The 26,739-nt window shown below is 35.9% G+C and overlaps 1 protein-coding gene across 1 annotated transcript in view; it reads right to left on the minus strand.

Annotated features, from left to right (window-relative positions):
• LOC149781499 (uncharacterized) overlaps positions 1–26,739 on the minus strand; it is a 314,868-nt gene that overhangs the window by 96,663 nt on the left and 191,466 nt on the right. Inside the window, exons 18-19 of the mRNA XM_089934975.1 lie at positions 19,083–19,161; positions 5,494–5,586 (exon numbers count right to left, since the gene is read on the minus strand). Of these exons, the coding sequence (XP_089791101.1) occupies positions 5,494–5,586; positions 19,083–19,161 (172 nt within the window). The remainder of the gene's footprint in view (positions 1–5,493; positions 5,587–19,082; positions 19,162–26,739) is intronic.

The raw sequence follows: 26,739 nt of genomic DNA on the forward strand, positions 1-26,739 counted from the left end.
ATGCACCATCAAATAAAGTCTCAGTAAATCTTGAAATATTAACTTCTGGCATTAAATTTTTGAAAGAATTGTCATATATTTGTTTCAGTGACAATCTGCTGCCAGGAGAAGAAAATATTTTGTCAGTTATTTACTTACTAAATAAAAATTTAAAAATATTTACAATTTTTGGTATTATGGTGTATTATTTGGCAGAATTTGTGATATCTACATTTCACCGTTGTTCACCAGAGTGCTAATTATGATGATATTAAAGAATATATCTTTAAGGGTTATAAGTTGGTACTTGAGGCATATTGACAAAGGTTTAAGAATTGCAGAAAAGAAACTAGACAAACCTATGTTGAATTTGAAAAAGAACAACTGTTTGATAGGTGGTGCTTGGCCAAGAAGGTTGGTAAAGATTACAATGACCTCAGACAACTCGTATTAAAAAGAAGAGTTCAAGAAGAAGCAGCCATAGTGACATCAAGACCAAATCTTGAAGAGAACAATGTGGACACTTTGGGAAATGCTGCTAGTATAGATGATGACTATTCTTTGACTCACAGCATTTCATTTGTCAATAAATCTTCCTCTCAGCAGTTTGTTTGGTAAAAACCCAGTCTGTTTATATCACAGAGAATTAAAACTATTTTTGTAAAAAGGTTCTAGAAATTGATCACTGTGGTCCTCTTTTTACTGTTCATTCTTTCTATTCTGATCAGAGTGACAAAAGACAACCACTAACTGTATAACAGGATCAAGATCCTGAGATCTCCTGTTTCTGAGGGCTATTAGTGAAGTTGAAGCCAAACAACTCCCAGTTTGTTATTTTGTATTAAAAAAATAGGGTCCTTATGAGAAAGTGGAGACCATCTGAGGTATCCACTGGTGATGAGTGGTCAGTGAGTTATCAAACTTGTTCTGAAATCATGTAAACAGTGAATTCTTAGTCTAGCCCATCAAACTCCCATGGCCGTTTTTTAGGTGCACATAAGACATATCACAAGATCTTGAGTAATTTTTATTAGTCTAAAGTTAAAAGAGAGGCTTCTAAAAACTCATCAGAGGATACCTAATGGTCATCTTCAACCTAATCCTGCATCTGATGAACCATTTAGCAGAATAATGGTAGACATGTCAGGCAACCAGTACTTGTTGACCCTAAAAAGTGTCTCCACAAAATATCCATAGGCAATTCCTTTAAAAAATATTAAAATGAAAATGTTAATGGAAAGATCACTTGGAGTCTTTGATTGACTCAGTGATGCAAATCTGATAATTTGGGTAAAGGTGAGTTTTATCACTTATTGTGTCACATTTTTTGGACAAATTGCGGAACATGGTCAAGTTAAACCAGTGGAAGTTAAGGTCAATGTAATCTCTGAATTCCCATGCTTGTTAGTAAGAAGCAACTGATGTGATTTATGGGTATGGCTGGAAATTTTGCTCCAATTTCTCCATAACAGCTGAACCTGACAAATTTGTTGAATAAGAAATGAAATTTTCATTGATCTGACATATGTCAGGAGGCTTTTGAAAAATTTAAGGACATATTTAAAGAGTCCACCAGTTCCTTCCTTCAGCTCAAAATTTCAGTCAATTATTTAAAATGTCTGTTCACGCAAGTTATGTGGGGGTTGGTGAAGTATTAATTTGAGTCGAATAGTGTGGATCACCCAGTGTGCTATTTGTCTTAGAAAATTAAACAAGCACCAGACAAATTATTCCACAATCAAGAAGGAATGTCTGGCTTTGATATTGGCTTTGCAACACTTTGAAATGTATATTAATTTAGCTCCTCCAATTATTGTATTCAGTGATCACAAGCCGCTTACAAAATTAACAAAATGAAAACCAAAAATCAGAGAATGCTGAGGTGGAGTTTGATCATGATGTTGCAGGAATACAACATTGGCATTAGGTATACCATGGGGAAAGATAATCTGATTGCATATATGCGTTTGTGAGTACCGGAATTTATTTAGTGTATATTTTGTGTCATTTCTAAGACATCTTCTTATTTAATTTTTTTAATTATATCATATGTAAATATGACCAATATGTGAAAGAAATAAACGTTTCTTCTTTCTTTATATTGAATTTATATTGAATGGTTGACCTTTGTTTGACTGAAGGTAGAGTTCTAGCCTACCAAACATTTTTCATTTTTTTTAAAAAGATGCTTACTTCAATTTGACTTAAGGCCTAATCTTATTTATGAATGTTCAGAAACCTGACCTTGCTTACAAGTTAGTTAAGTTTTCCAGAAAAACTACTGCATCAAAGTTTCGGTGTCAGTTTCTGAGGTAATCATTTATTTAAAAGATTCATTGCAATTACAAAGTGCAAACTGACTTTCAAGACTAAAACACTACTATGGGATTATTGTGAATTCATTCAAAGACATTCTAGATGATATAACTGTTTCTTACTAGGTTAAGGACATGTTGGTTCCAGAAACAAATGAGCATGGGGTGAAGAAATGATTGGGTTTTTTTTATAGATGAACATTCCACACATCTGTCACTTGTTGTTAGTGATCTGTGTAGGAGAAATGGGATTAAATTATGATACTTTTTAGAAGATGCATCACATCTAATACTCATGATTATTTATTTCACTAATGCAATCCTGAAAGGGGCCCCGAGTGGCAGAGTGGTCTAAAGCGCTCTCCATTGAAGATCACTGCCATCTCACCTTTGTCTGCCTGGGTTCAAGTCTAGGATTCGGCCAATGTGGGTATGTGAGAAAGCTTGCCAGTAGCTTCTCGTGGGTCGGTGGTTCTTCCCGGGTTTTTCCTCCACCATTAATACTGGCTGCCATACATAGCCTATCTAGTGCTGAAAAATGGTGTTAAACCCCACAACAACAACAACAACAACATCAATCCTGAAAGCAGGCTGACAGGGACTTTCTGAAAGCAAATAATGGGGAAAATGTGACTAAGTTGATCTTCTCAAGAGTACTTAAAAATGTATGGCTGAAATCCACCCACAAGAATCACAGCCATAAATGGATTTCCTGTTGCTGGCCTTTTCTCCACTTTAAGGACTCATGGTACTAATTCAGTTCCTACAGGAAACCTATGCAAACACCATGATATTAAAAATTCAATATCTTAACATTTCTGAGTGCTCATGATCATACCTATATTTATCAGTATTGTTTAAACCTGGATGTTAGCTTCTGTGTAGAGAAAAGGATATGAGCCATGGTATTTTTTGGACCTGCATGTGTTTGAAACATGTGCTTCCAATTATGCACTAAAGAGTCAGGTGCTAATTTCAGAAATGAGTTTTCCAAACTCAAGACTATTAAAGGACTGAAATTCCATCAATAAAACAATGTCTATTTTCTTTTCACTTACAGCTAGGATAAGCTCTCAAAATATTCTTTTTCCTAAAAAAATAACTTACATTATTATCCAATCTTGGCCAGCCGAACCCATAAATACTCCATTTTAAGTTCACCCATTTCCAGGCTGGTTCACATTTTTTGATACAATTAGTACCGTGTGTCCTTAAAACAAGGTTCTTACTACAATGAAGATGAAACAAAGTTTGCTGTGCAACTGTACCTCTTTCACACATGCAGTGAGACATCCTCATATTTCTAAGCCGCATATCAACCCATCTAATTTTGAAAGCAATACTTAAAAAAAAAACAAAAAAAAAACTAATCAAAAACACACTCTCTGTTATGGTGTTTTCTGCAGCACAAGCGAGTGTTTCTCCTGGAGATGAGGTTTCTTTAGCAGAGGTCAGTACTCATGCTGCTTGTAACTTAGTTTTAGTCACAAGCTGACACTTCTAATTCAGACGTTTCCTTCTCTCAGTCAAAAGACATTACTTCCTTTTCTGCAACAGAAATCAAATCCTTTCCCCCATCTGACAATGTTTACTTATCCCACACAAAAGCCATGAATCTCAAACACAAATCTGTGTGACACTCCAGCAGGTGCTACTACTTAATATGCAAGGATTTCACCACTTTAAACAATCAACACAAATGTCTCTCCTGTTTTGAATAAATATCTTGAACTTTCACAGGCAAATAATATAAGACAAGAAATATCCAATCCATCATTAAGTGATAGGTTCAGTTCAATGATGAGCAAAAACTAAAAGAAGAATAAACATCTTAGAAAGAAATGAATATGTGAATAAAAGAAGCTGCAGAGACAGGAAAAAGTAAGGAAATAAGGAAAAAAGTGGATTAAAAGAAACACAAAGAAGGACGTAAGAGCGTGACAGAAAGAAAAAAAAAGAGAGAAAAAAAAAAAACAGAACAGAAACCAAGAAACAGAAGAAGAGAAAAGTTGCTGTTGTTGTTCTAGGGTTTAACGCCATTTTTCAGCACAGGATAGGCTATACATGGCAGCCAGTATAACTGGTGGAGGAAGAATCCTGGTAAACCCAGGGAAGAACCACCGACACCCGAGGAGCTACTGGCACGCTCTCCCACGTACCCACGCTAGCCGAGCCTTGGACTTGAACTCACGAAGACAGAGGTCAGATGGCAGTGATCTGGAACAGTGAGCGCATTAGACCACTCGGGGCCCAGAAGAAAAAAGAAATGATTACATATCCTCATCAGATGATGACGAAGAACCAAGACTAAGTGGTGGTTATTGCTTGCAAATAGGCAACATTGATAATAATATTTGCACCAAATGCACAAAAATAGTCCATTTTATGATGCAACAACTGTCCATGTCTAATCCATTGACAATGTGTCACTTGTATTAAGCATGGTTATCTGTGTGAAGTGGAAATAGCTGTATAGCAATCTCACAACAAGCATTGCTAGACATCTGGGATGTCAAAATGCCTTTCAGTTGGAGCTTGTATAATATTTTTATCTACAAGGAATGCATAAAGTAACCTTTTTTAAATGTATTATTGCTCATATTTTTGAACAGTGTTGGAATAATTATATATTAGATTTAATTAAATTAGCATAGGATATCAATTATAACTGTAGAAAATTAAATTTAAAAGTAAAATGGTGTACTTTTTTCATTTATAAGCAAATGAGTTGCTGGGAACATACATCTCAACTTTTATTAAAGTTACCTCCCCCATTTCCTAAACATGCTTTTGTTTTTTTATTTGTGACAAGATTCCCTCAAAGGGAGCTTTTTCTCACTTTGAAGGCTGGTCATTCTTGTGTCTGTTCAAGAGTCTTTCCGTTTGTTTGACAGTTCCTTACTCTGTCAAATGTAATCATTGTTTAAACAAAATAAAATATTAATCAATTTTTTTTTTGTTTTTGTAATGACCACCAAAGCCAAAAATCGGTGATATCCTTACAAAGTGAACCAGACTGGATTCCTGAATGGACCATACTGTGTATATGTAGTGAAAATTATAAACAGTCAAATCTTTTATGTAGATATAAGCAAACATAATGAAATGCAGAACACTAAATTATGATACCCCAAATATAGGTTGCAACTTTCAAAGCTACCAAAATGGCAGTCTTCAGCAAGGCAAGCAGGATACTTACGAATAAGTATCACCATGAGTGGTTCCTTTCCTGACATCATTAAGGCTTTTCACCTGTGGAGTCAGTAGCTCTGGAGCTGTCCAGAAAAGGTTCCTGAAAAAAATGAAATGAAAGTAAAACTCCATTAACTATAACCTCTACCACTCAAGCAGTCAATATAACTGGAATAATCCAGGCCTATAACCTAAACAAAAAATAAATAAAAAAATAAAAATAAAAAATGAAAACCACTTCAAAATGTGTTGCAGACATAGTAATCTTATTGAGCATTTTGTGACATCAGAATCTTCACAATTCAAGTCAACAAAACTTAGCTTTCAAACAAAGAAGTTATCTTGTGGATTACCACACTAATATACCCATCATTACTAGATGTAGTACCAAACATGAAACAGTTCCTAAAGTCTTTGACCTAAATGACTCAGGCAATAAAATTAACACCCCTCCAGAGTGTCAGGCAATTATACGCTCGATAAATCATGACCACAGCAGTGATGGCTTAAGCCTTAATAATTTCTTCATGTGTGTACATCAAAAAACAATTAGGAAATTGGAGACCCAAATCGAAGAATTAAAACTATAGTTGCATGCTATTAAATCAACACAGGGAAAGGTTTATGAGCAAGTAACCTCATGTGAAACAGCAATTCAGACAGACTCCCAAATATCAACAGTATCACATGCTCAGACACAGACAATCCCATTACCAGCCAAACGAAAATGTAAAATGACCATGCAAATAAAAACTGATGCCCAAAGTAATCCTGCATTGCAGACAACAGTATCCCCCTCTCAGTCATGTGACACACCTGCAACAGCAATAAGTGTACATCCATGGCCCGCAGTTCAAACAAGTCTGTTACCTTCACCAACAACTGCATTTCCCAGTGCTCAGACAAATGTGTCAGAATCAACACAAGTAGTTCACACAACTGAAACACCAATTCCAGCACCCCTTCCTCCAAGATATGTGTCTGAAATACAATCCAGAGTCCAACACACGACATCACAAGCCAGAAAAGATAGGACTCTAATAATTGGCTCCTCAATTTTGAAAAGTATAATACCAAGGAGACTTTTTAAAACAGATGTACAGACTTTAAGAGGTGCAAAAATCAACAACATCACTGACAGAATAATGAACAGTGACCTAACCAAATACAAATTATTATTTTAGTAGGTGGAAATGATGCCTGTGAGGGAAGGTCACTAAATCAACTCAAAACAGATTTTGAAAGTTTATTGTATGCTGCTAGGTATTGCAGCCCAAATACATGTAACTTAATGATATCGGGACTACCTCCTCGAATGGACACCAAGGCCAAAGAAATAAATGATCTGATAATTGACTTATGTGAAGATTTCATCCTACAGTACATTCCACAATACAAATCTTTTTTCATTCAGAATCAGGATGTCAACCTTAGTCTCTACCACAGAGACAAAATTCATCTAAGCAGAAAAGGAACCTCTCAGCTACTGAGAAATATTAACATGTATGCCCCTATTTTCAAGCACTTTAATGAAGAGTGTTGTCTCAACTGTGGAGAAACTGGGCACATGACACAGGTATGCCATCATGGCAAACAGATCGAGTGTTTTAGGTGCCATAAATATGGACACAAACAAAAACTTTGTCCATCAATGTATACATATTAGGAAGCTGGCAAAGAGGAGAATGCCAACGCTTCATTTACAAAAAAACTAAATGTACCCAGTGGGGCTCTTGACTCTAACTATTCAATGGACACTATTGTAGATGCAAACGTAAATGGATTTTCAGGTTTGTATGTGACTTTGAAGATGCTAATATATATGAACATTTAAATATAGAAATAGGATGTCAGAATGATAAAAGTAGTATGGAGACAATCTCAGTGAGTACCCCATTGCATGATGACATACATGTAATTGATATGAAACTAAATACAAAAGGTTTTAACATAGGTCACTTAAATGTACAAGGTATAGTGGGAAAGATAGACCAGATTAAGTTAATGTTGTCTTCCAAAGAAAATAATATACATGTTTTAGGACTCACTGAAACCAAATTAAATGCTAACCACAATGATGATCTATTTCACTGTCAAGGCTACAATAAACCATTTCGTAGGGACAGAGAGACAGCTGGGGGGGGGGGTTCTTGTTGTATACATTAGGGAAGATGTAAATGTAAAAAGGCGACCTGACATGGAGTCACATGAAATTGAGAGTATCTGGGTGGAAATTTTTCAAAATAATGCAAAATCTTTCCTAGCTGGTTTCATTTATAGACCACCTTCCTCCAAAGCATTTTGGAATAACTTTTTGAAACAAATAGAAAATGTTCTAGCACAGGAGAAAGAAACATGTATACTCGGAGATATAAATAAGGACCTTCTCAATACTCAAATAAGGAACAACTGGATGGAATTTATTGAATCATTAGGCCTAGACCAGCTGGTAAATGAGCCTACAAGGGTAACAGAAAAATCAAGCACTCTTATTGATCACATTTATACTAACCTACCAGACAATGTGGCTTGTGTTAATGTACCGAATGTTGGTCTTAGTGACCACTATCCTACTTTTTTGACAAGAAAGGTTAAATGCAAGAAAAATAAGAAAAATACACAAAAAACGATCACTTACAGATCGTTCAAAACTTTTAATGAAGAACAATTTCTCAATGACCTATATAAAGTTCCATGGAGTATGATCCAAAATTTGGATGACATAGATGAAGCCATGAGGATGTGGACTGACTTATTCATGGATGTAGTATCTAAGCATGCACCACTGAAAGTACATCGAGTAAAGACTGATATTCAACCTAATTGGCTTACTACTGAAATCCTAGATGCTATGAAAACACGAGACAAATTCAAGGCTATGGAAAACCATGCACAATATAAAGTATGGAGAAATAAAATAACAAGTATGATCAAAAAAGCTAAAAAAACTTATTATCAATCATTGCTTGAAAACAAAAAGGGCAACACAAACTCCATTTGGAAAGTCTTCAATGAACTCACTGGAGGAACGCACAAAAAAACAGACAAATAAAATTCGCTCACTTCTGGTAAATGACACCATAGTCACTGATGAAACTGACATTGCAAATGTTTCCAATGATTTTTTCATCAACATTACCACAGAGTTAAAAGAGCCAGTGATAGAAAACAACTTTAATGAACTGAAAAAGTTCTGCAGCAGTAAAATCTCAAAGGATGTATGTTTCTCTATCCCACCAGTGTCAAAAAACTTTGTTAAAAAATGTCTCAGTGAACTTGATACCAAGAAAGCTACAGGACTTGATCAGATTGGTCCACGATTCATTAAATCTTCTGCCTTTGCTATTGTAGATAGCATAACATTCATAATAATTTAAGTAGTGCAACCTCATCTGTCCCTAAAATATGGAAAACTGCAAAAGTAACTCCCATTTACAGATCTGGTTCTAAGGATGATGCTGATAACTACCGACCAATTTCAATACTACCAAACTGGTCAAAATTGATTGAAAAACATGTCCATGACTCATTCATGGCATATTTAACCAAACACTTGCTGTTATCAAACAGTATAAAATTCCCAAACCAAATAAGGAGTTATTTAAAAAAAAGTTTCCAGTACTCTGGAACTCTGCTCTGGAATAGTATTCCAGTTGAGATTAGAAATGCCCACTCTATTTCCTTCTTCCAAACCCAATATATCCAGTGGCTTCAGAGATGCAGCTTAAATAAATGAATTCCTTTGTATGAGGGCCTCAAGGTAGATTAGTTTTTAGCTAATTGTGTTACCCTCTTTAAATAAGGTCATTATTATTATTATTATTATTATCATCATCAGCAAAATGACACAAACATCATTTATTCCTCTATTTGGCCCTGATGGTGAGTCTACATTGTGCATGTGTATTTCTTTTATGTATTCTTTCTTTTTTAACTAACAATAGTCAACAGTTAAGTCATTAAGACAATTAACAGAATAAAATAGCACATTTAGAATTCAAAATTATAAAGTTATTTCTCATTTAAATGGAGGGGCCCCGAGTGGCCGAGTGGTCTAAAGCGCTCTCTGTCACGGATCACTGCCATCTCACCTCTGTCTGCGTGGGTTCGAGTCTCGGGCTTGGCCAATGTGGATATGTGAGAAAGCTTGCCAGTAGCTTCTCGTGGGTCGGTGGTTCTTTCTGGGGCTTTCCCGGGTTCTTCCTCCACCATTAATACTGGCCGCCATGTATAGCCTATCTTGTGCTGAAAAATGGCATTAAACCCTATAATAACAACAACTCATTTAAATGCACTGAACACAAATTTTTATACAGTTCTGCTGAATAATTGTTAGAAGTTGGCAATTTGGCATCTTATGAGGAACTGTGAATGCCGTTATGCCAAGATTCTTAATGTCAAATTCTGTTGAGCAATTTGTGAAAGTAGTTTAAGGGTTTTTCTGTTTCTAGTAACACATGCCATAATTTATGGCAAATCAGCTTTATTTGAAGTGATGTGTGTGCAAAACTGCAAAAGCGCTGAAAGCAGGCAATGTATGGAGTTGGCTGGGGCAGCATTTGATGCTTTTCCTAATAGTTTACAATACAGTTTTGTTCCCACAAATTACAAGAAATGGACATAAAAATCTTTAGACTTTAATGAATATGTCATACTCACTTTAATTTCTCAGGTTGAAAAGTATGCTGTCCATTAAACTGAGGGAGTGTAAAGTAAACAAGATATTAACATTTTTCTTCAAAACAATCCTATACTCACCACTGTAATAAAAATCCAACAAATGCAAATTCTATTTATTCTACAGCATAATTTTCCAGATCTATGTCAATTTGACAAACACAATCTCTAATTTCACCCTATGAAATAATATTATTATTACTACCACCCATATTGGAGGTGGGTTTAAGGTTGGATAGGGAGTCACTGACATATTCAAAATATTACTTTAAATGATACTAATCATAGCCATTAACTTTCCTTAGCTTTGTTACATTGCTGGATATGTTATCTATTAAATTTTTTGTCAATGTCACCACAGAAGACCTATAACGTACTTCATGCACAGCCACAGTATAGTGTAAATAAGTATTTTACAGACCAATATGGTTGTCATTTAAAGAAATAAACAGAACAAGTGTGAGACAGGCACTTGTAAGCAGATCTCTGATGACAAACTGATCAATAAAATGAATCAGCAGACCTAGGCTTTAACTCTTGAACTCTAATGGTATGAGTGGACCAGATCTGTTACCAAAATATGCACAAGTAGAAAATCCAGAAATGAAATATGACAGAGATGCAGAAATGTAAAATTCAACGAAAAAATCCCAAATTTTCACAACACTGCATTTGTACAAGCCTGAAAGTCCTCTGTGCCTGATGCAAATTTTAATATGTTTAAAGGCTGTTAAAGTTTTAGTAGTAATGATCATATCTGATGGCAAATTAGCGGATGATCAAGATCAAATGCTGTCCAATATGGTGTAGGCCTATGCAACAATGTTCACATCAAAACTGCATCAAAATAGACTGAATGGTTCTTGAGCTATGCTGATTAAAAGTTAAGATAGGAAGATGATTGATAAGGGCCATACCTATGCTAAGTTAAGATTAGACATACATGTACCTCATAAAAATACACATCTAGGTTTAAGTGACAATGTTTCTACCAAACTGTATAAAAAACTGTTGAATGATTTTATTTAGCTATTTTTTTGTTTTGCATTCCTTGTGATATAGGCAAAACATGTCACCTCAAGGTAACAATTGAGAGACAATCTGAGGCAGATGATAATTCATTAGTCAGCCAAGAAAGAGTTATGTTTTGGAAAATAACTGAACTGGAATATCACATTTCACAATTCATAAACCTTTATGAAGTTGCAGAAAAGGGTGTCAACAGAATATGAGAAATAGGCATGAAGACAAAAAATCACAAGTGAAAGGTTCTTCTATTGTCAACTTTGGAAAAAGTGCATTTCTCAAGAAGTGTGATCTGACACTGATGCAGGAAATAAGTCCAACTAAACAGTTTCACACTTAGATGATTACCTCCAGTACAGTTTCAGAAACTGCAGTTGCAAACACAATCAAACTCCACGGCTTCTTGCTAGATATGACAGTGACATTTTTATTTCATTATGTGCTCTGGACAACACAATATACATCAGTCATGTTTGAGACAAAAGGGGCCATCTGAGTCCCTTCATTCGAAAATGCTGGCTAAAGATGTGATCATAATGGGACAACCTCGTAATACAATGTTATATGATTTACATGGTCCATCTGACATGTTATTGGCATAAATTATTATTTTCACAAATACACAAGCTTCTTTACTTTAGGATTCTCCTCTTTGATGCCTCAACCATACTATAACAGCACGGTCAAAATTGAGGTCTACAATTTTATGCTCCTCCAACATTATTATCAACGGGTTTCACAAAGTATCAGCTTTCAAGTGATTTCTTGACAGTGTGATAAGTGTTTCTTCCTTGTGGTTGCATCATTTGGAATCCTATTGAGTGTGGTACTGTGGTAATAAAATCTGAAATGAACCTTACAGTGAAACTTTGTGACATTTTTAAATTTTAAATTGCACTATGTCAAGGTTATATCATTTAACTTTGCTTATAAATATCATCAAGAATAAAAATATTTCTTTTCATAAAAATGTTAATAACATGGGAGTAGAAAAACAAAACGTTATTTGAATGTGGTTCATATTTTCATCCAACTATTCCAGTCTGGTAGAATGCTTATTAGTAACCTATCAACCAAGAAATAAAGATATAGTGCAAATATACACAATTATTTCTTAATGATCCAGAGTTTTGCCATTTATGTGTATTTGTAATGTAGCTTTAACAATTTTTCAGTCATATTGCTATAATATCTGCACCAAGCTGACCAGTCCTAACACTAACCTCTTAATGGTGAGTGCCTAGCGAGGCAGAGGTTTGTACCATTTTTACAAGTCTTTGGTATGACTTGGCTGGGGTTTGAATGCCATTTATGAAATCAGAAGATGAGCAAAAATAGAGCACAGCAACACATGCAATAATAATAATAATAACAACTATATTTTCAGAGAGTAACCCAATTAGTTTACAACAGACCTGCCAACCCCAATGAAAGTCTGCGAGGGAGATATTGACAATTTTTCAGGCAGATTTCAATTAATTTGCAGTAAGCATTTCATCAAAGGAGAAACATGTTGAACACTTTTACAAAAAGTGAACGGTTTATTTTTAGATAATAAATAACACACTGAACAAAACTTGACAGTGAAGAACATCAATTAACACTACTCCAGGAGAGACATGGTTGTTGCTCCTTTGCATCTTTTAAGCATAACTTTTTCAAACTGTCTCTCTGAACAAAGCATACTTTCTTGTTTAACAAGAAGACTTTCTAGTGTCTCAGTTTTCATACTGCTCCTGAAGTCAGTCCTATTCTTTCCCACAAAACTAAATATTCTTTCACAGGATGCATTGCTGTGAGGGATGGCGAGGATATGGCTCATCACTTTGGCAAAAAGTTCAAATTTTGCTCGACCCATGCTATCTCTGATCTCACAAATCTTTATCTAAGTTTGGTCCATGGCAGATGCTGAATTAGACTCCTGAATTCCAGGAGGTAGTTCTTCAACCTTGTATAGAGAAAACTGCATCTGCAGCTGATCCAGTGAAGCTAATGCAGGCATGATTGCTGGAAACCACTTCACTGGAAACCACTTCACAAAGAAATCCAGCATTGCAAAGCTGATGAAGGGCCTCTTTGTCACACCTGCTATAACCACATTTTTCTGATAAGGCTCTGAAATATTTCCATTCTTAATTAGATAGTTACATGCTTTTGTGAAGAAGGCTTTTATAGAGGTAAAGAATGAGTAAATTTCTTTAGGAAGTTTACATTCCTGCATGAAGTTCCGAGCTGCTTGACCAATCATTATTTCTTCATTATTCTTAATGTTGTATCCAATCCGGAAGTCAACAGATTCTGTATCCTTGTAGATCATGGCAGAAGGTTTCACAAACATGGCCATAATCTGCTTGATAAGCTTTTATCTGAGTAGCCTGTTTGTGGATCATTGGTTCTTCTGACTGCAGCTCAAGATTCACCCTGTCATAAAAGGAAATCAGGAGGAAGTTCAACTCCTTAAATTTTCCAGAACTATTGGCTTCTTCAAGTGGCTGGCCTCCACACTTTGTCTTGTTTTGACTTCTTTACTGGCAGACTTCTTCTCTTTGCACTCTGCCTTACAGAAGACTGTAAGTGGATCCCACTACTTGAGTACCCATTTTGTCATTTTTCCAAGAGACAGCCACCTAGTACTGAAATGCTTGCACACCTTAATGATATCAACACCTGCTTCCTCTTGGCAATGTATGAATACATGCATCCTATTGGTTCTTTTTTGAATGTAGTAATAAATGTCACAAAAGAATGATTCAAATTAACAGAAAGCTCCTTGCAAGCCCGTTCACAAGCCAAGTGGAGTCGATGACAAATGCAACCAGTTGCATATAACTCTGGCTGCTTTTGCAGCAAAAATCCATAGGCACTACTCTTCATTCCTATCATAACATTGGCATTGTCTGTGGTGAATGCAATGCAATTCCTCCAAGGGATGCCTTTTTCCTCAGATTTGTTGTCAATCATTTTTATGATGTTTTCCCCTGTGCGATTTTCTGTGCACACCAATATTGTTATTAGTTTCGTTCTTGTGTTTCTATTTTCACTATAGCAAACAACAAGTGGGTATAACCTGTCTCCCCTGTCATTGCTACCAACTGTAGCAATGCTAAATGGCTCACTTTTCATTGTCTTAAGTAAAGTTTCTGTAGAAGCTGCTGCCAGTTCCATAACAATACATGTCGTCTTCGTTCTTCCACACTGATATATTTTAATGATGTCATATGGGATGGATGCAGGAACATAGCCTTGAAAAGGGCACCTGCATGATTGGCTGCAGATAGAGGGACATTATGTTCAATGGGAAACCCAGTAAAAAGATCTTCAGCTTAGGTCACAGCTTCTTCAAGGGATGAATCCACAAGTTTGAAAAAATCTGACACATCCAGGGTGTTTCTCTTTGTCTTTGCAGATGTTAAGTGCCTGTGAAATAAAGTACATGAAATTTAAAATACTGACTCAGAAACAAAAGATAACAAAATATAAATTGCATTCATTAACAAAAATGAATTGCATTTAATGTTTCTTACTTTGTATTAAAACTTCAGGCACAATTAAGTATTTGTTTCTCTTCCCGATCTTACTATATATCTTAAGCAAATTGATGTAGTTCTTAAGAAAGAGGTCATAAATCTAAATTCTTAAAGTACATTTTCGGGTTTATGGCTAAATAATTATAAAAATGAAAATAATAATAATAATGATAACAATGAAGTTTGAGTATTTTTTATTATCTACAGATGTATAGATTCAATTGTCATTTATTCAACTGTACCTGATTAAACCAATCTATCAGTGTACCCTAATTTTGCTAAAGATAACCATAATTTCAATGCTGGCACTCAAATTACAATTTGCAGCATACAATTAAGGCCATAAAAATAAACTGTCAGATTAATAACTTACTTTTGTGACTGGAGATGTTGATGACAATCATTGTTCCCGCCACTGGCAATACTGAAACATACCTGCATGTCTTGCAAAATGCTGTATGTTTATCACTTCCATGAGTCAGGCATGGAAATTCCAGGCTATGAGAAGCTTGGAAAGAAGTTTTATATTTTTTTATACTTTCCAACTTCATCCAAATCTCCCTTTCTTTTAGATATTGTAGAAGTGATCACCAAACATATGGATTAAAGTTTGCGCACTTATCAAAGAACTTCTGTGCACTTCCGGTCTTACAATGCTGGGGAATTTCCAAAACCTTTTTTGTTTCTTTGACAAAATGAATATTTTCTGTGAGAAAAAATAATAATGTGGGAGGTGCAGTTGAATTCAGAGAGTCTCCCACAAAAAACTGTGAGGGTTGGCATGTCTGTTATAATACTAATCTCTTGAGGCCCCTTATTATATAAAAATACTTTAAGTAAATCTAAAATTAGTCATTGTAGTGCAGTTATTTGCTGTTTCATAAAAAATTTAAAAAAATGATTGAGAGTGAAAAGAAAAATAACAGTAAGATACTGCATGGAGAAAAGAAAAGACATGAAACTGGAGGAATGTTGTTGCTGTTTTGGGTTAATGCCATTTCTTAGAACAGCAGAGGCTATACCTGGCAGCAAGTATAGGAACCCGGTAAAAACTCATATATAAGCAATGACCCAAGGGAAGCTATTGCGTAAGCATTCTCACATAACCACATTAGCCAAGCCCTTGACTTGAACTGACACGGGCAGAGAAACAGGGGGAATGAAGGAATGTACTAACTAATCATGTAGCCTTAATCTCATTCATGATGAAAATATTTAACGCGTGTGTTTATTTCACATATCTAAGTAAGCTATTGCAAATCAACTGGCCAGAATATGCAAAAAATATTTTTAATTCTTTTTGTCGGAAACTACTCCTAGTTGGTCCATTGCATGAATGTAATCTAGTTGAATCTTAAATGCTAGAGTCTGGGGTTTTCACATTTTAGTCAGATAAATTTGGCAACTGTTTCCTCATGCTATATTGCAACAATCAAGGTAGGCTCAAAATAAGTTTTATAAAACCTAACACAATAAGTAATAGTGATGAGGTGTTTAATCTTGCATAGCAACCAAATTATAGAGGAGACATTTTTCATTACAAGTCTAATGTGTTATTTGGTTGTTATCAGTCTGTAAACTTTATCATGTGTGACAACTGTTGTTTGCCACGATGTATCATTTAAAGAAAGACCAGTGTTACTTTAGATAGTCTTTATCTTCTCTAGGCTGTTGTACTCATAACACTTTCAGTCTTTGATGTATTTAGAGTTATACCATTCTATAAACACCAAGTTCCCAAATCATCGTGTGGCACCAAGTTCCCAAATCATCGTGTGGCACCTTGCAAAGTTTGTTGTTAAAGAGAACAATGCATCAGAGTGTGGTATCATCAGAACACAGAGATCTACAGTTGTAATATTGTTTTGTAAGTAAAGAGGCAAATCACTGATAACGATTAAAAGAATGAAGGGAACCAAGTACTGAACCCTGTGGAACATATTGTACAAGTTGCTCACTTGAGAATACCCTTTTTACTGTGACTTTCTGAGAAGTCTCTGAAAGATAAAAACCATTTTTAAGTCTGTCAGTCCCAATTTATAAATTTGTTGTATCTCCATATGAATTTGACTTTCAACCAAGTCAAACACTTAATATCTGGAATCTACTAAGACAGTAACTAAAAACCTTCCACCTTAATTTCAGAAAGTGCAGTTCCAAGTATTGATAATAAGATATAGGGACAGAATAAACATAAAAATTTCCTAAGAACATGCTTCAACTAGGTACATTTGTATATATACAATACAAAAATATAGTGAGAAAACAAAGTGGAAGGTTTGAAATGTTTTATGCATTTGTCAAATCAACAGGTTCCATTTTTCATACACTGAATTAGATTATAACTAAATGCAATTAAATTAAATTGTTTGTATTTTCTGTAACTTCCTTTTGGATTCTCCTCCAAATAAGTGACCCGAATGCTGAAAACGTTTGTAAAGAGTTTTTTTTATTATTTGGTTTTGGAATGGAAAGGTGGTTAACTGGAATTTATCTTAAATTATGAGTGTTGTCTTGTTTTCTCGCATGAAATTGAGATATAATGAGGCCATTCTCAAAATATATTTGTTCACTTAATGATAACATTGTAATATCATTGATCACATTTGGGGTGTTTTCAGTGATTTTTATAGGATAAGTATGCAAGCTCATTTTTGTAAATGGAAAAATTCTTGTCCGAAGTATTTCCTCAGATAACATTACAGTTGTTCAGGTATGGTTGTGTATTAGCTATTGTAGTGCTGACATTATAATGTATGACTTGAATATGTTCATTCCACTGCAAATTGTTATCACCATCACCCCATGGATTTCATCATGGGTATCCACCTGTTTTTCATTGAGCTCAAGATTCAAGTTGGTATTTTCTAATTTTGCTCTCTTTCGTTTGGTAGTCTTTCATACTTCACTCTTGCCTGCATTTACTTTCATGCCTTTTTTGATATACCAGGAACCTATACAAAGTAAAGCTATCTAAAGGGAGACCTCTATATCTGATTTAAGCTGTTTCAAATCTCGAGAGTAGTGTCATTTACATACAAGTCAGTAGATGGCAGATCAATATATGAAAATGAGAAAGAGGAGTGGGCCCAAGATTGATCCTGGTGGTACTCCATGCTCATGTAATTGGTTCTTATGCAAAGAAAACCCCACAAACATACAAGTCAGTAGATGGCAGATCAATATATGAAAATGAGAAAATGGAGTGGGCCCAAGATTGATCCTGGTGGTACTCCATGCTCATGTAATTGGTTCTTATGCAAAGAAAACCCCACAAAACTGTCATTTATTTTGACACATTATTTTTTCATTGCTAGATATGTAAAAAAAAAAGCTATCATTCAACTGTCACATTGAAAAGTCTTAAGTTTACTGATAAGAATATTATGATCAACAAGGTCAAAAGCTTTTCTAAACTCAACTTGTATGGATCCAATTAATTTTCCTTGATCTAAAAAGTAATATGTCATGGAGGCCAAGGCTATCTCATAGGAGTGGTTTTCAAAGAGCACTGATTGGTTATGGTCAAGTAAATCAATGTTTGATAGGTACATCAAAAGCTTGTAAGGAACATATCGGAAGGACTTGGTAGGATAGATATGGGCTTGTAGTTATTGACATCATCTGTGCGATTGGTCCAAATCTTAATCTGAAGAGATCACTGACCAAAGAGATCATTTCTTAAAAATGGTCAGTAAGATGTGCAGATAACGAAAATAAAAATTGACAGCTGTAACTGGCATTAATTTCTCACTGATTTCCATGGACTTTATCAGAACTAAAAGATGCTGGACAGTGCTTAGATTAATTGTGTTGCAATTTCGTTTTAAAAACTGTAAAGAACAGTTGAAAATAAAATATCATGTTGATCTTATTGGTAGATATATAGGCCTACCCAGGAAATAAACTACTAATCACAGGATAGCCATTAATTAAAAAACCAGTGCATAGCAAAGGAAACAAAACTAGTTCAATTACTTATGAATGCAGTTGATACAATTTTGTACTAGTGCTTGTCTTCTACAACTTCCCCATCTTCAACATGATCTAATCTGAGTGTACCTCAAGTTTAGTGAAGCAGATTATAGCCTTACACAGACATAACTAAAAACATCAGAAGTCATGCTGCACATGCATATATAATTTAAATGGTACCTTTTGTTCTTAAAAATTATGAGGTAAAGACTGCAGTTGCACATTTTCCATGAATCAAATGCAATTCATGTGAGATATTACATTTCTACTTAAAAAAATGCTCAAAAAATAACATTTAATTTCTATTTCATATCTTACCTTTGAACAAACTCTTTCACATTTTTGAACCTTCTCAAAAGCAAGGGAAATAATAAAACTTTTCAATACTTACGAAGTTTTGTAACCAAGATCTTCATCTGGATTCAATGATTTTCGTGGTCCATCATATCTTATTTGTGGTATTCCAAACCCTGCAACAGACGTGTACATTTGGAAAATCACTCCATGATTCAATTATACTTCCAGCTGTAAAACATCACTTTTATCATAACACTTCTACTGCCTCTGAGGAAATATTAAACAGTTGAGTTTATCAAATACCGTGCTCCCCCATTATATCTTGGCACACTGAAGCATACTGTGTTATAAGGGAAGCAACTTTTCACCGTGATGTTACCATATCAGCAAGGCAATGTGAATACAGGTGATAGTGGACACAAAATAATAAGGTACATTATGATGTGAAAACACATACAATTAGTCATTAGATAAGCACTAAAATCCAGAAAGATAAATTTAGTAGAAATGACTGAACTGAACTGAGAAAACTGAATAATGTAATCCTTACCATATCCACAATACAAGGGGATGCAGTATACTGGGAGGCTGTATAGTAAGGGACTGCTGTGTGTGCTAAAACCAGATCAAACTTAGGACATTCTTTGTAGTCAAGCTTATCAATAGTACAAATTTGCGGTGTCTTTAGTGACAACTGAAAACAGAATATCATTCCACAACTATCATCACTAATTCTCTTATTAATGTGCTCAAGTGATAAGAGATAGATAAATTCACTCCACATGAATGCACTTGATTTTACTAGATACCAATATCAAGTCTCGAGTCTTGACATTATCCAATCCCGACTACAATGATGGGGATGAATCTATTGTAGAAAAAACAACTCCCATCCAAAAATAATGCACAAATACAATACAGTAATTGGTCATAGGAGAAAAACATCTTCAAAAGCAGAAAATTCAAAGACTTTTTGGGCACTTTCAAAAGTCTTAAAGGATCTAATTTAAAAAATGAACAAACAAGACAGTCATTAGTTGCATGCTTTTAATTCTTTTATTGTCCACAAAAAGAAAATAAAAATGCAATATGTACTTGTTTCCTCAATTATAGTTGCATTAAATATAAATAGGTAGTCAACAGTCCCATCTGTAACCAAGGCACAGTGCAAACAAATCTCTATCTGAATTACAAATGTAGAGTGGTAGGCAGCACTCCTTTCACCACAACTGAATTACTTGGCAATGATGCTGTCATTGAACAAAAACTGGAATATGATGCTTATTTCTTCACGTGAACTGAAGGAATAATGGCTTGTGATGACTTTGATAATTCAAAATATCTCTGCCACTAATGCCACAAATAACCGTATAGTAATTGCAGAATATGATGTGGAAGGCAAAACAGATGTGGACAATGTAGTAATGGTCCCAGCTGTAGTGCAAGTGCTGACCATTTGAAGAAACCTTTCAAGTGCCTCCCTGTTTTTAAGGCTTGCTTCAAGTACTTTCTATGCTTATTATCTGAAATGAACACAAATCAAGAATATAAAGAAAGAATTAAATATGTAATGATATCAGAGTTGTAAATCATTTTATTTTAAAGCATCACCAAATGTTAGAATTCCAGTATAAAATCTGTACTAATTTAATGAGAGAATAGACTCTTTTAAAAGAGTTAGCTTACATCTTTAGGACATTTATTTTATTACATACGTGCTGGGAATAGAGACAGCTATACTTCATGACCCTGCAATATTTACTTTCAAATGCATGCATACATACCCATATACATACATGCAAACATTTATATAGACAGAAATAAAGTACCCTATATTATTAAAATGCAAATTCTGAAGCAAATTATGATCCTCCAAGAATACTTATCCGATCATATTAACATTATGGATATAAGCCTGCTATCTCCCAAATCCAGCCTTACTAAAAAGATGAAAATTTGCCTTTTCTAATCACAGAGACAATGGCAATAACTCTTGTCCATTACATCCCCTTGCCACCACTAGGTCTCCTTACATTGTAAGCCAAATGATATACCAATGAGGAAGCTTGACAGGGTGGTCAAAAGTGTTTTCAAATAAAGTAATCAAGAAACATAATTTACTTAAAAATTTGCCTTCTTCAAATACCTTCCCCTATCACCTTAACATTATGAGAAGAGATAATAGGAGAAGGAAATGCTGAACAACCTACATAAACCTTGGGTACACTTCTAGGGAAGGAAAACTGGATTCCCTATGTAAATGTTAACTAATTAAATTAACACAGCAGATGGTCACATGAACTGTGACCACTCTATCATTTAAGAAGATCTTACCATAAAAATTATCTGGCAAATCCAGTGAAATGCCTTGGTTGAAGCAAAATCCCCAAGATAAAAACTTGATGTCTTGGAGTGAAATGATGTGTTTGATAGCATGACTTCCACAGATTGCTCTTATTTCATGACCCAAAATTCTCATGAGGTAACTGCATCATTTTGAGACATCAGAGAACAATGAACAGATAACCCACTTAAGCGATAAGATTGGTTTGTGAGGTGATGACCTGCTTTCTCACTTCCACATGGAGAAAGAGTTCTTTGCGAATGCCATGACCTGTTTCTGCACTTTTAAAAGCAGTGCTTGAGGGCACCAACAGGACCTTGCATGGCTGTTGCTATCAGGGCACAGACAGGACCTTGCATGGCTGCTACTATCAGGGCACAGACAGGACCTTTCATGGCTGTTGCTATCAGGGCACAGACAGGACCTTGCATGGCTGCTGCTATCAGGGCACAGACAGGACCGTGCATGGCAGTTGCTATCAGGGCACAGACAGGACCTTGCATGGATGTTGCTATCAGGGCACAGACAGGACCTTGCATGGCTGCTGCCATCAGGGCACAGACAGGACCTTGCATGGCTGCTGCTATCAGGGCACAGACAGGACCTTACAGGACCTTGCATGGCTGCTGCCATCAGGGCACAGACAGGACCTTGCATGGCTGCTGCTATCAGTGCACAGACAGGACCTTGCAAGGCTGATGCTCTCCACTTATCTACAGATGAGCAAGAGTGTATAACGACTCTCCGAATGCCCCTGATGGTAACTGGTACATGGTTACTATGCCTGGTCGAGTCTCAAGGGTCACCAAACCATCCAGTCTAAACTGATGATAGTTTAGGTTGACTGAAACGGCAAGAAAGGGCATGTCAAAGCTAAAACTATCATGCCACAGGTTAGTAGTATAACAGCTTCAGCAAGGTCTGACTAATGGCCCAATTTTTATGAATTGAGCCATGTTAAGATCCAGGACAGATTCCGGTTTGAAACAGGGTGAGAGATTTTCAGCCTATTCAAATCAAAACTGGCCAGTAGGTCTGATAGGGCTTTATTATGACTGATATCTCTTCTGCCATGATACCTGAATGCGTCAGATACCAGGACAGGTCTATTACTAGACTGAGTAGATCATTTATCCTGGACTTGTCTTGCTGGAAAGGGGCTATTAGAATTATCTTGTAATTCTGACCACTTATTTTCAGTATTATTTTGGGTACTAAGACTGCAGGTGGTAGGCAAATGCCTATAAACCCTGCCAACAGATTTACATTGCATCCTTAACCCAAGTTTTAGGACCCGGAACCCATGAGATAAAGTTGGCCCATTTGTTGTTCCATCTAGTTGCATCAGGTCAATCATTGTTCGCTCTTAATCTGAATGGAAAAAAAAATGAAGGAACCATTCCGTATGGATCACCAGACTCTTTCTGGGAGGAACAGTGTCCAGGACACAAAGTCTGCTGGTAATGTGTCTGATTAGTATGTGTATCTGAAGCAGGCAGCATTGACAAAGAAACCGCCAAACCAGCACACATAGGTCAGTTGATCTGGTACCCATTTAAGGTGAAAAGTCACCATTATAGTGTTGTCCAACATAATCATTAACTTCTCAAAGAGTATGTTCTTCTTGAACTGAAAGGCATTTATAATAGTTTTCATATGGAGGTTGATGTAAAGAGGCAGTTCCCTTGGTCCTCATTTGATGTTGACAGTATTTTAAGTCTGGCAACAAGTGGACTTCCTATCTGTATGTACTGTACATCAAGTCAGTTCTAGCCGGGGCTTCTTCAGAGGAATTCCTGTCATGAGCTAACCATGGTTGCACCAATAACACAGGAATGATCTTACCTCATTTGTGATCTTATGTTTTAATTGAGTGGACTGGTAATGAGTGCTCTTGCACCAGCAAAGTCATTTCTAATGAGCACATGTAAAGGCAGCCCAGTGGGATAAAATATGCTGCTTCATTGAATAACCTGAGGAAATTTCACTAAAGTTCCAGTCATGTTGGAAAAGACTTCAATTTTGACCATCTGCATGATGCAGACATGAGAGAGATATACATGATTGAGATCAGTTATAAATTCCATACCCTGATGGACAAAACACTGGGGATGAGAGGTCAGAATTTCTGAATTCGCAAGAAAATTGAGATGATTGAAAAGGGACAAGAGACTGTTTTTAATTCTGAGGAGAATAGAACTTGCGTGTTTTAGGAGGATACTGTTGATATATGCTGCCAATGCTGCAGAGGAAGTTGACCAGAACAGGGTGATGACACAATCCATAATTCTGTAAAGACCAAGGTAAGCAAACCAAAGAAACTTTTGCTAAGCCAGGTGAATTAAAGGACATGAAAGTAGGCATCTGAGGTTGAGACTGATGGCATACTTGTCCCTTCAGATGGAGAGACATAGATTTTGCCATCTCTCTGGAACCTCTGTGGAAAAATCAATTCGTTACGGAGACTTAAGTCCATGAACTGACCTAAGCTTGCTGTTGGCCTTTTTGGTATGTAACTGTCATGAATATAACCATGCTGTTGATGAGTGCTGTATCTCCTGCTGAAGAATTTTGTTCTTCTCATCCTCTGACTGCACATCCATTAGAAGAGGAAAGGAAATATGAAGAGGTGTGTTGGGATAAACAGAATCTAAAGCCCCTCCAAAATGATTTGGATCATACATCCATTTTGTGGCAATAGGCTGACTGAATGTGATCAGAACTGTAAGAGTCTGGCACCCAAGTAGATTATCTGTGGGTGGTGGGGTGTTGTGTCAACAGTGGGAGACTGGAGGCTTCAGGGTGGAGAAATTTAGTTTCTTACCTCCCCTGTAAGGGTGCCTCTAAGACTGGTTTGGTTGTTCTCTCGTGGAACATACAAAAATCCCTTTGCCTGGTTTGTCTATCTTCCATCCAATGTGCCAGGGATGGCTGGTTTCTGTTACACTGCATGTGGACTGATAAGCTGGAGGGGTGGTTCTTGGGCTGCATGTGACTTAACTTCTTCAAATAGGCCCCCAAACAGAAATGGCAAGTAAAATGGAGTACAAACTTAAAAGTCAAAAGTGACGTTTTTCATTCTTCCAAATTTTGTGTCGTGCAAATATGTTGGCAGAGGCAATCAACATGTTCACCATCAAATGGTGAGCTGCTCTATTAATGACTCAAGCAATTCAGGCTGTTGATTCCTAGGAATGTTTGTTGACCAAGTTTTCATCCAGTCAGAAAATTGAAAATGACACCAAATCTAACATTGACGATGTGGTGACATGGTTTAAAACTCACTACGATGTAGTGAGATTTTTTTCTTCTTCCAACACATGCAGTTCAATATGACAGGTGTTGAAATTTGTCTTGAGCCGTACTGGTAAAGGACTGCTTCCACTTTGAGATATACCACTCCCTGTGGCAACAATGAGACCATGCCATTGTCTCTATACAATTCATGCCAATATCCTGTGTGTAAGCAGTTAATAAAGGAGAAGCTAGATCCATTGGACAATTTTGTTACATCTGTATGGATTGTCAATTTATAGGGAATATGGCTGGTAGTTACCTGCCATGTGGAAGGCAGTCTGATTGGTGCCCATATGATGGTCATGGCTTGACAGACAGACAGATCACCAAAATCCCAGTAATAATATGCTTTGGTAGTCTTACGCCAGGCAAAATTGACAGATCTATCAATAAGATCTCTGCAAATGCAATTGTCTGTAGTCATAGGCATGTTAGGACAGACAAATCTGTCATTAAGATCTTTGCAACTGTAGAGATATGGCGAGATGGATGGATCTATCACTAAGATCCCTGTAACTGTAATTGTAGCTGTAGGCATGTTAGGACAGAAATTCTGTCATTAGATCTCCGTAACTGTTGAAAAATAAAGCCTTAGATTCAAACTTACTTTTTTAAAATTACACTTCATTGACAGGTTTCACTGAACGAACAAGATAACACAACAAAAAAAAAAAAACCCAACAACAAAAATGTACAAACTAAGGTAACAGTTGCAGAGTGTTAACAAGTCATTAAAACAACACCCACTACCAAATTGGGGGAAAGAACATTAGGCAATGTGCACAAAACTGAATAGCAACATACATCAGTAAAAGCATGTGGTACCATGTGGTCAACAGACTGCCAAGTCTAAGAAAGTGTAAAAATTTCACAAAATATTTAAAAAATAATACTTACCACCTGTTTAGAAATGAGTATTAATCCAAATAAATCTAAAATCCTGTATGGATGGTTCAAATTTAGCACAAATTTGCTTTACATTAATGGTAGGTGTCTTGTACAATGTTGAACGGAAGTGAAGCTTAAAAACTAGCAATACCTTGTGGTGGCATGTGGAGTTAATGAGCAAGAGTTATTGCTGTTTGTCTATACAAGATAGATAGGGCTGGATTTATGAGGCAACAGGCTTATATCTCTAGCATTAACGCTACCGGGGAACATATATGAAGGAAAAAAATAGCACTGGAAAGTTATAACAAAATATCATGGAATATTTGATATTAAAATTAAATGGAAAGTTTACTTTACTTGCTCACAATTACATATCATGATACTACTACTGAGAGAGAGAGAGAGAGAGAGAGAGAGAGCATACCACCACCTTTAGTGTGGCTAGTTAAAGCTGCCTTCATTGGTTGACTGACATCTTGCAACACATGTAATACATCTCATATGAATCATGTTCATCTTTAATCAGGCATGATTTGTAATCCTTCATCTATCCAACCCTCATGAAACACACTTTCCTGGAATTCTGAAAACTAATATTGCTTGGCTAGCTGTTCTGTCACACGATTCAAATGTTGGCTACTATAATGCACGTTCAATTTTTACAAAGTCATGTGACTTCTTTTGACTGAGAGATATGCTACAAGACACTATTAAAAGTAGTAATGGTAGAAGTTTGTTGCTGAATTTTATTTCCAAATATCAAAAGAAAAATGAACAAGAATATTTAATAAATGGCTATTCTATGATTCATTTTCCTATGCAGAGGAAAACAACACAGAAGTAACTAGGTCACAAGCACAGTGTATGCAAATTTTTAGCTCCTGTACCTGGGTTGTATCTAGGATTTGGTAAATTTGTGCACCGACCTGAACTGAATCTGAAAGATAAAATTGGTGGGGGGTGGGCAGGGCAACATAATGATAGGTGGGTGGGTGTGGGCCTCCCAGTATTGTGTAAAATAAAGCTTCAACAGATTCAAACAGCAATTGCAAGTATCAAAAGTGCATTAAATGGATAAGATGCACTTGATGCATAAAATTTGTTAATTTGTTCTTTGTGTTAGAGATAACTACTAAATACATACCATATCCTGTATATTATAGTATAACACTAAATACATATGTTGTGTACATTTCAGTATAACACCATACGCATATCG

Source organism: Sinohyriopsis cumingii, chromosome 15, assembly GCF_028554795.1.
Source record: "Sinohyriopsis cumingii isolate HCF-2022 chromosome 15, ASM2855479v2, whole genome shotgun sequence".
In the NCBI taxonomy this organism is placed as follows: Eukaryota; Metazoa; Mollusca; class Bivalvia; order Unionida; family Unionidae; genus Sinohyriopsis; species Sinohyriopsis cumingii.